The sequence below is a fragment of the Lithobates pipiens genome, unplaced genomic scaffold (assembly GCF_037356315.1).
Source record: "Lithobates pipiens isolate NorthernLeopardFrog02 unplaced genomic scaffold, aLitPip1_a1.2 Scaffold_16, whole genome shotgun sequence".
NCBI classification, from domain to species: Eukaryota; Metazoa; Chordata; class Amphibia; order Anura; family Ranidae; genus Lithobates; species Lithobates pipiens.
The window spans coordinates 529640763-529655078 of record NW_027507748.1 but is presented as its reverse complement, the minus strand read 5'-3'; the positions used below and the strand labels follow the sequence as shown (position 1 = coordinate 529655078).

The following is a 14316-nucleotide window of genomic DNA, read 5'->3' as shown; positions in this document are numbered from 1 at the left end:
TGGGCAAGGGTTGTCGGGAAGAGGCCCTTGTCCTTATCAACATGGGGACAAGGTGTTTTGGGTCACCCCAAAACACCAACCCCCCATGTTGAGGGCATGTGGCTTGCTATGGTCCGGGGGTGGGGGGGGGCAGTGCTCGCTCATCCTCCTTTCTTGACCTACCGGGCCGCATACTCGGATAAGGGTCTGGTATGGATCTTGGGGGGACCCCATGCCATTTTTGGGGGTTCCCCTTAAGATCCATACCAGACCGAAGGGTTTGGGGGGGAACCTCACACGTTTTAGTTTTCAATTTTCGCGGGGTTCCTCTTCAAAGATTCTCAGCACACAAGTCACACCGCAAGTTGGATCCTCTTGATCCGACTTCTGGTATGACCTCTATTCAAATCAATGGGTTCCCATAGGGAACCATTGATTTTTAATAGAGACAGAAACGCCAGACGAGGCTTAACACAGCGTTAAGCCTAGTTAATTCACATTTAACACCTTTAGCTGGCGTCTCACGTTTTTACAGTGCTAACGCTGGAGCCTCAGAACGCACTTTTTTTTTTTACAGCTTAAAAAAGCCTATGCCATTTGCAGCTCAAAAACGCCTAGGTGTAGCATGAAGCCATAGACTAACATGGACAGGCGTCTTTAAGCTGCAAGAAACGCTCAAAAAAGCAGCTGTAAAAACGTCTGTGTACATGAGGCTTAAGAATTACAAAAAGCATTCTGTAGTAATACTTTTTGTTATATATATATATATATCCACATAAAAGGTAAATATGTACAGGTCTAGCCAGATTGTAAAATAAATGCCTCTTAATGAATATGTTATTGCAAAAATGTAGTTCCAAAAAATAAAAGCAATAACAAGCCTCCAAATCTGAAGTGCAGAACCAGGCAATGAGTGCCTCTAGATCTGTTGCTGGTAGTAAAACAGCCAGCATGACATACTGCAAACTGCACTTCCATCACAGCTGGGAGAGTAATTCAGCGCCCAGCACTACTGTACAAGATGAATTTAAATCCACTGGCTTGAGCAATATACTATAATTAAATGTATTTTCTAAGAAATAAAAAAAAAAAAAAAAAAAGATTTTCAAAAAAAAAAAAAAAAAAAAATTAAATCTAGGCTGCAAAAATAATTCAGCCTGGTGGACAAAGTATCGAATTGGTATATGTCAAAGGAAATATATGGGCTGCCATTACTTCCCAAATTGTAAATTCCCTGGCTAATACGATAATGCTTTTAGTCACTGACTTGGAACAAATTTAGAGATGAGGAAGTCTGCGTTTCCTCTGGCTTTAATTTACCACGTGTGTTGCAAGTTTGTGATTGAAGCATGAAGCCAGACACAATCAGGCTACTAGCATCTTCTCATTTCAATATGTTTATTGATTTTACATAAGAATTTACAGCAAATGGTACAATCTTAATGTCCATGTACCAGTATGTGAAAAAAATTTCTCAATCAATAAACTAGGTAGAACACAAACACGTGTCATTTATGTGCAATTAAATAAAAAATAGGCAGCAAGGTGGCTTAGTGGTTAGTACTTCCGCCTAGAAGTCATAAGTTCGAATCACAGAGTTTGCACATTCTCCCTGTACATGTGTGGCTTTCCTCCTACACTGTAAAGACATGCTGGTAGGTTAGTTGGCTGCTGTCTAAGTTGGTCCTAGCATGTGCATGTATTTATGTATGAATGTGAGTTAGGGACTTTAGATTGCAAGCTACTTGAGGGCAGGGACTGATGTGAATGTTTAATGAAAATGTAATGCGCTGTGTAAACTGACAGCACTATACAAGTTCCTGTAATAAAATACAGAGGCTATGCAATGTTGTCCTACAAACCAAGGACCCTACAAAAAGATTGATGCATATGGTGTAGACACTTATTAAAAAAATAAAATAAAATCAGGTCAGAAGAAAAGAGTAAATATGGAGGAAGAGGAGGCCTAATGCATTGCACACTGGACCATTTTACAGCTGCTTCTAGGGGCGTCTAGTGTTTTTTTCCCCTGCCTCCCCTGCATGTTAGCCTATATGTCCATGCACACGTAGGCTTTTAGCAGCAGGAGAGTGGCGGCAGGAAAAAACAAAAAAAAAAAACAAACAAAAAAAAAAACACTGCCAGTGTGTCCAGGAGAAGCAGAGTTTGGGCAGAACACACACTTGATGCTAGAAAACGTGTTAAAGCAAGGCGCATTTAGCGCTTGAGCTTCAAAATTCATTTCAATGGCAAGAATGCATTTATTCTGACCAACTAAAGGAAATAACACCCAAATGTTTGACCAGGGTAAAAACACAGATAAACGCGTTACACACTTTTACAAGAGTCAGGGATTTTTGTTTTTAAATGCTACCGCCAAGAGGAAGGTTTCTAGGAGAGTTTAGAAAACAGCCAGTGTGCATGAGGCCAAAAGGAGGATGTGGGAAAAAGAAGGTGGTGGCTAGGGGGCAAGGAGGGTAGAAGGGAAGGCTTAATGCAGGAGAATCCTGTTACTACCCATGTGCAGCATGACATGGACAAATTGTAAACCGTAATATCTGGGTGACGATAGTTGATCCAAAGGTCCAAGATAATGAGAATTTTTTTTTTATGGTCGTTAGCGAAAGACAGTAAATTTTTTTGTGAATGAATAATTGACCATCGTCAACTTAGAAGCCTGAAGAACAAAATAGACTAGCTTAAATAGTGTTTAGTAATATTTGGCAGTTTAAAACGTGAGAGTGCCAGCCAAGGATCTCAGGAAAGTTGGTCCCCAAATAGTTTGTAAAATGGAGCCCTTCGCGCAAAAAAAAAAAAAAAAAAAAAGGGAAAATGCTGTAGTGAAATTGTGTGTAGTTCACCAGAAAAAAGCCGCAGGGGACTCCAAGCCTGGCTGGAAAAGAGTTGACCATTTTCTAAAAAAAAAAAAAAAGTAGCCAGCAATGGCAACCCATATATTTGTTCTTAACTAGGATTACTGTTCCATTGTTGTTTTTTTATATTTTTTATAGCTTCAAACACTGTGCACCTTTTTCCTTCTGTTTTGGATTATTCCCAGAGGGTTGTTTCCCTCTCACCAACACTTGGATCGTTTATGCGTTTTTGTTTTGATTCAACAATTTGATTTATTTTCTTTGATTATATGATTCAATTTAGTGCACTGCACCGATATTTAAGTCTATGGTATAAAGACACCCGCACAGAGTCACTTTGCTTAACCCTTCCTTGGCTTTAACACCATATGCGATTTCTTTAGTCACAAGGCAAGCATTACTTACATCTTTAGCCTTATCTAGCTAATGATTACTTTTGTACACTGTTACACATACTTTGACTTAGCAGATTTTCTTTTCAGATCTATTTATTGTTCAGCACTAGCACTTTGTATGCGTTTTTCGTAATTTTTAACAAATCGCATGGTGATTTACTTTATATATTTTTTATTTCGTCCACTATTTTATGTATAGTACTTTAGTCACTGAAACAAATACAGTAGTAGTTATTTTCACGGACCTTCTTTATATTCAGCACTGCCACTTTATGCAACTCTGCTACCTAAAAAATCGCATTGGGACCACCAGTCTTATTTATCATTAATTGTTTTTCTTATCCATTTGTCTACCACTCAAAATACTACTACGCATAGGAGTGAGGGTCCCTCACTATATATACATATATATATATTTTTTATATACATATATTGTCTTTTCTTTTTCTACGTTCCATTTATTACCTGTAGTGGAGACGATATTACATTTATCTTCTAATCTTTTGAGTACCTATTGAATATATTAAACCTGTTTTAACTAGATTCTTCACCATAGTACCGCGCACCACTACCTTTTTACCTTTTGTCTAACCCATATATTTATTGCAGATGTACTTTAAGACTTTAAAAAATAATCTATCTTTGAAACACAGCTACATAATACAGCTTCTGGCACTGTTCTTTGGTGTAAATGCAAATGCAAACATTTTACAGCCAGTGTACAGGTCAGGATAGTTTTATCTTCAGTTACCAGACTATAGAAATAAGGTACACATGGCCAAAAAAAAAAAAATAGACATTGAGTACTTTTACCTGTTTATAATCCCAATAATGTTTTATATTAAATAATGAAAATCATCTAGCCATCTAAACACATAGTACATTCTATTTACCTGTCGCTGAGGTGAAGGAAACTGCTGCTTTCATCTTGGTGTTCATCCTCAAAGCTCAGATTGGACCAGCTTCCTGTGCTGTCATCACCAACGCTAACACTGGTTTGTTGGCTCGTCACTGAATCCGCTGACTGGAATCCATCCTTTCCAACAGAACTAAACACAAATGGATTAAATGGTTAGTTCACCTCTGATAGTCTAAAAACAAAAAATAAAATATCAAATAAATAGTGTAGCGCTAAACAAATGTGACTAGGTGAAAGAATGGCAACAAAGCCACCTCACTTTAGCGAAGGTTAAACTAAAATAAATCAAAATGACCTATAAACCAAACAACTAAAAACAAAAAAAACACCACGTCTGCAGCAATGAAACCTAGTATGAATACAAAACATGTGCATAGTCACATTCCTGAAAGCATTTACTTACCCCTCTAGTATGACATAATGCAATTGAGTCCTGATTGATTTGAAAAGATACTGTTTGTCTAGCTATGGACCCATGATCATGCACTGTAGTTCAATGCCTGGTATGAAACTACATTTCCCCTAATGAAATGTTCCCAACAGCATGCCTGCACTGGAGGGGTGGGGAAAGGGCGTAAATGGGCTCCAGATGTCGCGGTATCTAAAGGAGTACACAATAAATTCTCCTACCTCCTGTGACCTCAGTGCTGCCAACATAAGAAGAGCGAGATACATATGACTTGGATCATTTCTTTGGTCTCCTCAACGATCCATCTACCCTGGATCATATCAAGGATGGTGGTGATTAGACTGACTTAAAGTTTTGCACTAGAACATTTCCAAAAAATAGTGATCTAACCCTTTAAGCATTAAAGTGATATTAAAAAGGTTCCGATTTTTTTTCTAAAATAACAAATGTCATGCTTACCTGCTCTGTGCAATACTTTTGCACTGAGCAGCCCAGAGCCTCCTCTTCTTGGGTCCCCCCAGTGCTTCTGGCTCCTCTCCTTGACGTATTCCCCTTAGCAAGCTGCTTGCTGTGGAGGAAACCCATGCAGGCTTGATCCCAAGTCCCACTGTGAGCGTATTTAACTAGTAAGCCTATTTTTATTAAATATATAAAATCTATTTTTAAAAACTATTTTACATTCTCATTGAGAAAAAGGCACCCGAGTCAGGAAGAATTAAAATATATTTTCTGCAAAATGAAAATGTTTTTAATAACTATTTAAACCTTTTAACAAATCAACATAGGAGAAAGCAATGGAAATCTGCAAATTGCTAGATAAACCTTTTAAAGTGTACTTGCCACTGATATGTTATTTAAGCAGCCATTAAGTACACTAAATGACTATTGCATACTCTAAGCCTTCTAGATTTTACTAGTACTCTAAACTCGTTGGCATAAGAGCCGACATCAGTTCCTAGTGAATGGATTTACTTTGCAGATAATCCAAGTAATGGATGCCTTCACACAGTGTGACATTGAAAGGTTCATATGAAGTGTTTTAGGAAGAGTAGGGTCATGCAGCATTTCTGTACAAGGGACATATCAAGCATTGTACATTAAAGCTTTTATTAAATCACAAAATCTGATTGCTACTAAAATTTCAATACAACTATGTGATGATAAAAAAAAACACATTTTCGTTAAATGGAGTGTTTTATTTCTTAAAATGTCAGATGCTTATGGATCCAACACTGCCATTGACAGGTCAGCATTACAAAATACAAGCAAGCTCATTGAACTATGAATGGGAGGATTTAGGAAAGAAATTTGACTTGCCGTAAATTTAATATCTTGGAGTACAGTACAGGATACTAACTTTATATTTATTGACCCTGGCCAGTGTCCTGTATGATAAAGATAAAATTAATTTTGACTTGTAAGTTCCAAAACTTTGCGTACCGTTCAAGACACAGACCAGAATGTACAAATATCCAGCCTATGTCCTGCACTGCACAATTAAGGCCCCTTTTACAGACTGATGTCCGTTTTGGATGGACTCCATTTAGCAGTGAGCCGGAGGACAACAAGTCTGTCTCTGCTCACAAATAAAAAATTATTATTCCTGCGCTACCATGAAAAATTAAAGAAAAAGTATATAGGACAAATAAAAAAGGGGAGAACTGCTGCATACACCGAAGTGAATCAAATCGTATTCACCGTACATGCAAAATAATTCAAAGAGGTGGTGTTGCGCTGTTCTATGTCCTAATCTGGTAATACTAAGAAGAGGGATAGTGTATTACTGTGTTTACAGTATCAGCATGAATAGATGTAGTAAAGTGTAGAAAAGGATGTAAATAAATACCAGTATTTCTATTTAAAATATTGCTTCGTAATATTATATAGCCAATATACCAGAACAATTGAAATCATTCCAAAATTGCCAATATAAAAAACGGAACAACATGTGCAAAAAAAATCGTATTCAATTCAGAATTGCTACTATAGACCATCCAGAAAATTTTGTGCAAGAAAAAAAATAAAAATCGCATTAAAGTGCAACGTGAACCAGTGGAAAATATAATAGATAAATATATATAAATTTAATATCATGCACAAGTGCAAGGAAAAAACACAACGTCCTCTACACCCAGCCTGTGCAAATGTGCATAAATATTCAAATAGCAAAAAAAAAATATATATATATATATCTTATAAAATAATTTAATCCAAATAAATCTCTAAATAAAAAATATAATAAAATAAAAAAAGATGACAATAGATAGCAGTGTTCAGTCCATATAAAGTGCAAGTGAATATGAGAGGTTTCTCAGTTGATTCACTGTGCAAAAAAGTATAATTTCTCCCAAAAACGAGACAGCATTACTCCCCTGATGAAGTCACGTGGGCGTGACGTCACGCGTAGGGACTGGAGAGGCGTTCAAATTTGATGTGATACAGCGCGAGCTCACTGCTCGTTCAGAGATAAGCTTGTTGTCTGTTTTTTAAATGTGAGTACCATGTGAGATATTTAAATAAATTTATCGATGGTGTTTGGAATATATTACACTATGTTACTCCGCTTTTGTTAATTTACTTCTGCTACCACTGAGAGAGACAAAGACGAGATTGATTGTCATCATTATCTGTGGATATGGGGAGAAGGATTTGAGACATCTAGTGTGTTGATATATGCGGCTATTCCCTTGCCGCAAGGTAAGGGGCCACTGCTTATCAGTGTGTGTTTGCACGAAGTGGAGAAACACCTGGACACTGTCACGTTTTTTTGGAGAAATTATACTTTTTTGCACAGTGAAGCACTTGCGAAAATTTTCATATTCCCTTGCACTTTATATGAACTGAACACTGCTATCCATTGTCAATTTTTTATTTTATTATATTTTTTATTTAGTTAGATTCAGATTTATTTGGATTCAATTATTTTATAAAAGATATATATATTTTTTTGCTATTTGAATATTAATGCACGTTTGCACAGGCTTGGTGTAGAGGACGTTGTGTTTTTTCCTTGCACTTGTGCATGATATTAAATTTATATATAATTTATCTATTATATTTATTTTCCACTGGTTCACGTTGCACTTTAATGCGAATTTTTGCACAAAATTTTCTGGATGGTCTATAGTAGCAATTCTGTATTGATTGCGATTTTTTGCACATATTATTCTGTTTTTTTTTATATTAGCAATGTTGGAATGATTTGAATTGTTCTGGTATTTTGGCTATATAATATTATTATTACGAAGCAATATTTTAAATAGAAATACTGATATTTATTTACATCCTTTTCTACACTTTATTACATCTATTCATGCTGATACTGTAAACACAGTAATACACTATCCCTCTTAGTATTGCCAGATTAGGACACAGAACAGCGCAACACCACCTCTTTGAATTAAGTCTGTCTCTGCTCACTGTGCAGGGACGGACCTGTCAGAGCCCCGGAAGAAAACGGACCACCTGTCTGTTTGCATCTGATCCGCCAGAAGGATGGAAAATAGGGTTTTCATCCGTCTGCATTTAGCGCATCGGATGTCAGCAGACATGTCACTGCTGACATCCATCACTCCATAGAGGTACATGTAGCGTCCGTTCAGGTTATGATGATCTATTGCTGCAAAGCTTCATGGCAGGCTGGTTGAAGCTCCACGACCAGATTCAGACCCCAATGGCTCCTACTGCTGTGTATTAGCCAATGAGGATGGAGAGACCCAAGAGAGCTTCTGCTCATCGCTGGATCGGGCTCCGGTGAAGGGGGACAGGACTGCACACTGAAGGTTTTCCACCTTCATGCATAGAATGCATGAAGCTAAAAAATCTTCAGCCTTTATGAACACTTTAAGGCTACAATTTTTGGTACGCAAATCATTTTTTATCAGAAACCTAAAAAAACAAAAACAAAACAAAACGCTTGTTTTAGTGGTTAGCATGGTAATGAAGATAGAATGATTGAGTTTAACTAAACAAATGAAAAAAAAAAAAAACACACCACAAAACCTGAATTACAAAGTTTTAAATAACATCTTACCTTATATTAACAACATGGCCAATATTCTTCATAGCAGACATTAAGATTTCAGTTGTGAGGCTTTCGGCAAAGCTGACCCCATCGTGTCCAATACCACTATCACCCGCCAAACTTGTGCTGCTGAGTTCACGCTCTGCTTTCTCAATAGCTGCACTCACTATTTTATCGGCAAACATTGCTCTTTTATCAAGGTCTATTTGAATTTTGGGGATGTTCAGATGAAAAAGTCTTGATTTTTGACCAGTATTTTGCTTAGACTTTGCAGACTGTTTAATTTTTCTGGATACATCGTGTCCCAGTAAGAAGTGACAGGATGACAAAGGGATTCCTTGCTGTTCTTTTGCACTACATAACCTGCAAGCAGTTCCGTATGAATGTACAAGTTTTGTGGCATTCGAGTCTTTGTCAGTTTTCCTTCGGTTTTCCATTGCTTGAAACCTTGCCCGCTCCAAGCTGAATTCTAAAGTGCTATCTACAACCTTGCAGGCATATTGCTCAATAGCTTGTACAAAACTTTCACTATAACCATTATCATTCAAACTACCTGTGCTGTGATAGAGCTTCTGTTTACAAGAGAAAAGTAAAGGTGTCTTGGGAAATGAGGTTTTGACAATTTCTCCATTGACATAATCGTTTTTGGATTTTGCATAGAGACAGGAATCAGTTAATGATTTGGGAAGAGAAGTAGCAGACATTTTTAACCTTTTCTTTACATCACATGTTATGGTGTTAGCAAGAGATTCTGCAAAATGAACCAGCCTATTAAACTCTGCTTTGTGTGCAGAGTTCTCATTGAAAGAAGGGAGGATAAAGTTGTTTTGTCTTCGACTGTCTTTATCTGCACGGCGAGTCCTACCCAACAGTCTGAATATGTCCTTACTACTGGATTCAGGTTTAATTCTAGGCATTATTTTCCTATTGCACTTTGATTTAACAGTTTTAGAGGCCTGCTGCAAGCCAGACTTGATAGCTCTATAAGCTAATCTACCTGCATATTGATCCAGTATTAACTCGCTGCTCCCCCCTTCCATTTTTAGAACCCGTATGAGGTGGTCAGCATACTCTTCAGTTACACTTTCACAGCTTGGAAATTTTGAAGTCAAACCTGCACCACCATAATGGTGAGGCAGGGGAAGAGTTGCTGCATCAGAAGATTTAAAGCTTGTGGAATAATGACTTCTTTCTTTGGGTCTACAATCTTGATCAGATTTTTGTGAAATGCTATACTCCAGGTCACAGGCTGAGTTCTTTCTGCTGCCTAGCACTTCCTTTGCATCACTGATGACTTCACAAGCAACACAGTTAGCATATGAACATAAATTTTCCAAAAGTTCCTCTGTAATATTTCTCATGTAGGCCGGGTATCCCCATTTATCACTCAGTAAGCTTAACTGTGACCTGTTTTTCATTGGTGGGCCCTGGGCAGACTCTTCAGCTAATGAATAAGCAGCCATATCAGTAGCAATGGATATGATGTTACTTGACAAATATTCAGCATATCTACAAGTTTCTGTAGATACCTCATACTCTTCAAAACTCTCATCACTACTGGAACTTTCAACCTCTTCTGAGAGAGACCTCATAAGCCTAAGCATAAAGTCATCCTTTTTCATACTGTTCTGTTCATAAGCAGATAGATGGGGTGTAGATGGTGGGGTGGCAGGATAGAATTCTTTTGCCAGTTGCCCCTTTAACTTTTTATTTAGTTTTCTCATGCTTCTATCAGGACTTATGTCATAAGATATTAGAGGTGTAGAAGGTGGTGTGCCGGGCAGTAAGGTCACATTTGAACCTTTATAGGAACTCCTATTCCCCATAAAAAAATCCTCACCACAATTGCACATCACAGAGGAAAAGCTATTGATATGAGGAAGACAACTTTGAAGGCCAAACAATGAGGGGTCTGTAGCTTCATTGTTTTCTACATTTCTTTTTGCAGTTAAACCTCCTAAACTGGCTTTATGGTTACCATTATTTGAATTCCCTAGAAGAGCAATGGTTGCAGGTTCATTGGCAGACCGAGACTTACTGTCTCTTGTAGAAGGTTTTGCCATAAAGCAAGGATTCAAAGAGGTATGTTCCACTTGAGCACAGCTATTAGTAGGATAGCCAACAAAATTAACAGAGATATCTTGGTTAGATTTACTTGCACCCCATCTATTTGATAGCGTGTGTGTATTTCTTCCACTTGGATGCCTACAAGCACAATTGGCTAACTCATCTGCAAACTGATGCGGTGAGGAACCACCTCCTAATGAAAGGTGTTTGGGAGGGATCTCAATAATTCTTTTGGTCATCATTTCAGCATAATCTTCCACAGCTCTGGATGATTTGATAACATCATATGCTTCATTTACAATCATATCCACCATTGTCACTGAAAATGGTTTTACTCCATCCACTTCCTCCTTTACAAAGTCTACATATCTTTGCTCTTGTCGGCTATTGTTTATACAACTTTCAGTGGCTTTGCCAAATGGTAGTTCATCAAAGTCTTTTCCAGAGAAATTATAATTGTCTGCATTATTAATGCACATATTATTGGTGGACAGGTCTTTGTGGCCATTGGAAACTGAATGCTGGCTTAGTACTTTTGCTGCTACAGGCACAGGAACAGAACTCATAAGACCAGATGTAAACAGTAAAGCATAGTGAACAGTAAAGTCTCTCTTGGACTCATTTGAAGCAAGTGAGGCAAAATTAGATCCAGAAGGACCAAGATAAGAAGATGAAGATTGAGTTGACTGATTTATTCCTTCACAACTTACACATTTCAGGTTGTCCATGGAAACACTTATAGCAGCTTCTGTGGTGAAAGTCACATTCACTTGGGATAGTTCAATAAAGGCCTCCTGTATCACAGATTCTGATAAATCATTAGCATAAGAACTTACTACTACATCTTCATAATCAAAATACTGTGCATCAGAAGAAACATTTGGAGTAGGTGGGTGAGAGAACTGGCATACTTCCATAATACCTTCAAAAACCAGTTCTTCTGCAAGGTCTGCAGCAAATCTTGTAACTGCATTGGTAACCATTTGTTTCTTTATATAGCGGAGTTCTTGCAAAGCACTCGTCATGACTTCACTTACCATAAGATTTGCTAAGCCATTAATAGCGCGTTTCTTGATGGAAAACGCCTGTCTCCTACCAATTTCATAGAAAGCCATTTGAAACACATATGATGTTAGCCTTGCTGCTAGATGGCATAATGCACTAGTACAAGATGAAACCCCTCTTTGTAAGTCTTTAAATGCACTTCCAAAGCTTTTTTCCACCAGATCTGCGGCAAATTTCTGAATTCCTCCTTTAATGGATTTATGCTTTGTCCTAATTTTTCGTTCAGAGTCTTTATTTGATTTGCGTTTAAACTTTGTAACTTTCTCAGGTTCTTTTTTCAAAAGCTCAGTGGATTGTTTAGTCTTTAACACAGAATCAAACATGTCAGCACATACACGATTTGCATAATTGCTAAAAGCAACATAGGAATCTTCCTTACAAGACGCAGCCTCATTTTGGCTTTCTGATTGAAGAGAACCATCTGAGCCTATAGCAATTCCAGGTGGGCTAAAAGCAGATGATCTAATGGGACTAAATAAGGATCCATTATCCTCAGAACCTGTCTTTGCCAGGCGTGGAGATTCTGGTACATCAACTATACTGCTAAATGGAGACTCTGCTTTACGAGGGGTTGGTTTTTTTATACTAGCTGACAGCGTGGGGCGATCAAACTTAAATTTTTGTGGATTCATGCAAACTGTGCTTACACTTACTTTTGCATTTTTTCTTTTCTTAGGAGGACTGTCTAGAAAAGGCTTCTTATTAACCTGCAAATTGTCTTCTAAATATGGATCCAGCTCATCAAACCGATCAAAGCTATCAAAAAACTCACTTAATTCTGAATCTGAGTCCTCAACACCCTCTTTCCCAACTGGAATCTTTGGAAGGCTAAGTTTTGCTCTCAAGCTTTTCTGATACCCTTCTTCATCTAAAAAAATAATAGGACTTGGGCTAGAGCATTCAGACTCCGAGGATTCTGTAGGAGATGGAGAAAACATGTTTTTGTCTTGGTAATTTGCATGCTTCCATGTATCAGATGATGCGTTGCCGGTATTTTTAGCCAATGATGAATAATCCTGATGTCCCAAGTAACTCATTAGTACTGTAGACTTGATAGATGATCTACGACGCACAGAACTAAACATGATTTTTGTACCACTGATGTCTAGGCAGTGAGGAGACTGTGTCTGAGAGGCAGCATCACGTTGGTTTGTCGAGGGTCCCCATTGCATTCCTAAAACAAAACAATAATTTTAGGTTTTGTTTCTAAAATTATGTTTAAAACACAAATCACATGGTACGAAAATCAGAAGGGGATTGTCGCTCGACACACTACTGTCCGAAGTTCTTACCGTTAGTACGCTCCTTTCAACAATTGTTTTCCAATTTTCGTCCAACAAATGTTGGATGAAATTGAATGGATTGCATTGCGCTCAGATGGCTATCAAACACCTAGGTATAAATATGCCACATCCCATCTAATCTATAAATGCTGAATAAAGGAATAATGGACTTTGTAGGCACGTATAGAAATATATAACAATTTTTAATAATTCACATAAAATACATATACAACACATAATATATGTGGTAGAGAAATATGAGACACAGTGGTTTATCCTAGAGGTTACACTTAATACTTCCTGTGTGGCATTATTGAAGAAATGCCCACACTCAGATGTATGCATTCCTCTTGGTAGTTCCCACAGTCTTCAGATTAAAAAGAATTGCTCACTCTACATGTTCGACGACCTAAAATGCCGCTTCTTCAGGAGCTTCAATAATTCTACTTGGAAAAACATACTCAAATTAAAATACAATACAAATTACGGCATAATTATACAGGCACGTGTATGTACATGAACTTGCCAATAATGTGGTGCTTAAACAAATGGTCTCAATACTCATTTATGCTGGGAATGCCATGACCGCAGAACAATCCCCTCCGAATGGAGATAACAACCAGGGACACCAGGGCCAAGCAGTAGCCACAATAAAGGCACAGGTGTCGGGATATGGGGATGAACACGTAAACTGGGTAACACAGACATGACAATGAATATTAGTGTAAGCTACTTCAATTAGGAGTATGGGAACTAATACTATAGTACATCCCAATCCTATCAGCCAGTATGCCGCCACTACTATGCATGTAGCCTTAAAGCAGATGCTTTTCAATCTATGAAAAAACAGAGTTGGTCCTCCCAGGGTCTTAAACCTTATAGTAACACAACTTAGCAAAAGCCTAGCCATATAAATGGAAAGGAAGGGAACTAGCAGGGCTCAAAATACCTTGATTGGCTGGTCCAGGATAAGGACATTAAATCGGAATCATGTGTGAACAGTCACAAGGAGCATACACAGGCATCCAGTACCGGCAGGTTTAAACATCCACTGTCTGGGGAGCAGAGTAAGCAAGGATGCCTCGAAAACTAGGGGAATATATACACATACTAAGGCAATAAAATGATGCAAGGCAAAAAGTGCTGAGTTAAATACCTGGGTGTGCACTGGTTCTAGGTTCCGTGTGTGAGGCTGAAAGTTTGCTGGTTCTAGGGGTAGAATGGACATCAGCTTCCCTCAGTGTGCCTGGGGAACATCGTCCTGACTCTTCTATATGTACACCCCAACTGAGCTCCATCGGA

General features: G+C 38.0%; 1 protein-coding gene across 3 annotated transcripts in view; it reads right to left on the bottom strand.

Annotated features, from left to right (window-relative positions):
• AKAP11 (A-kinase anchoring protein 11) overlaps window positions 1–14316 on the bottom strand; it is a 148999-nt gene that overhangs the window by 32739 nt on the left and 101944 nt on the right. For all 3 annotated transcript variants that reach the window (XM_077483188.1, XM_077483190.1, XM_077483189.1), the window contains exons 7-8: window positions 8609–12905; window positions 4141–4296 (exon numbers count right to left, since the gene is read on the bottom strand). In XM_077483188.1, the coding sequence (XP_077339314.1) occupies window positions 4141–4296; window positions 8609–12905 (4453 nt within the window). The remainder of the gene's footprint in view (window positions 1–4140; window positions 4297–8608; window positions 12906–14316) is intronic.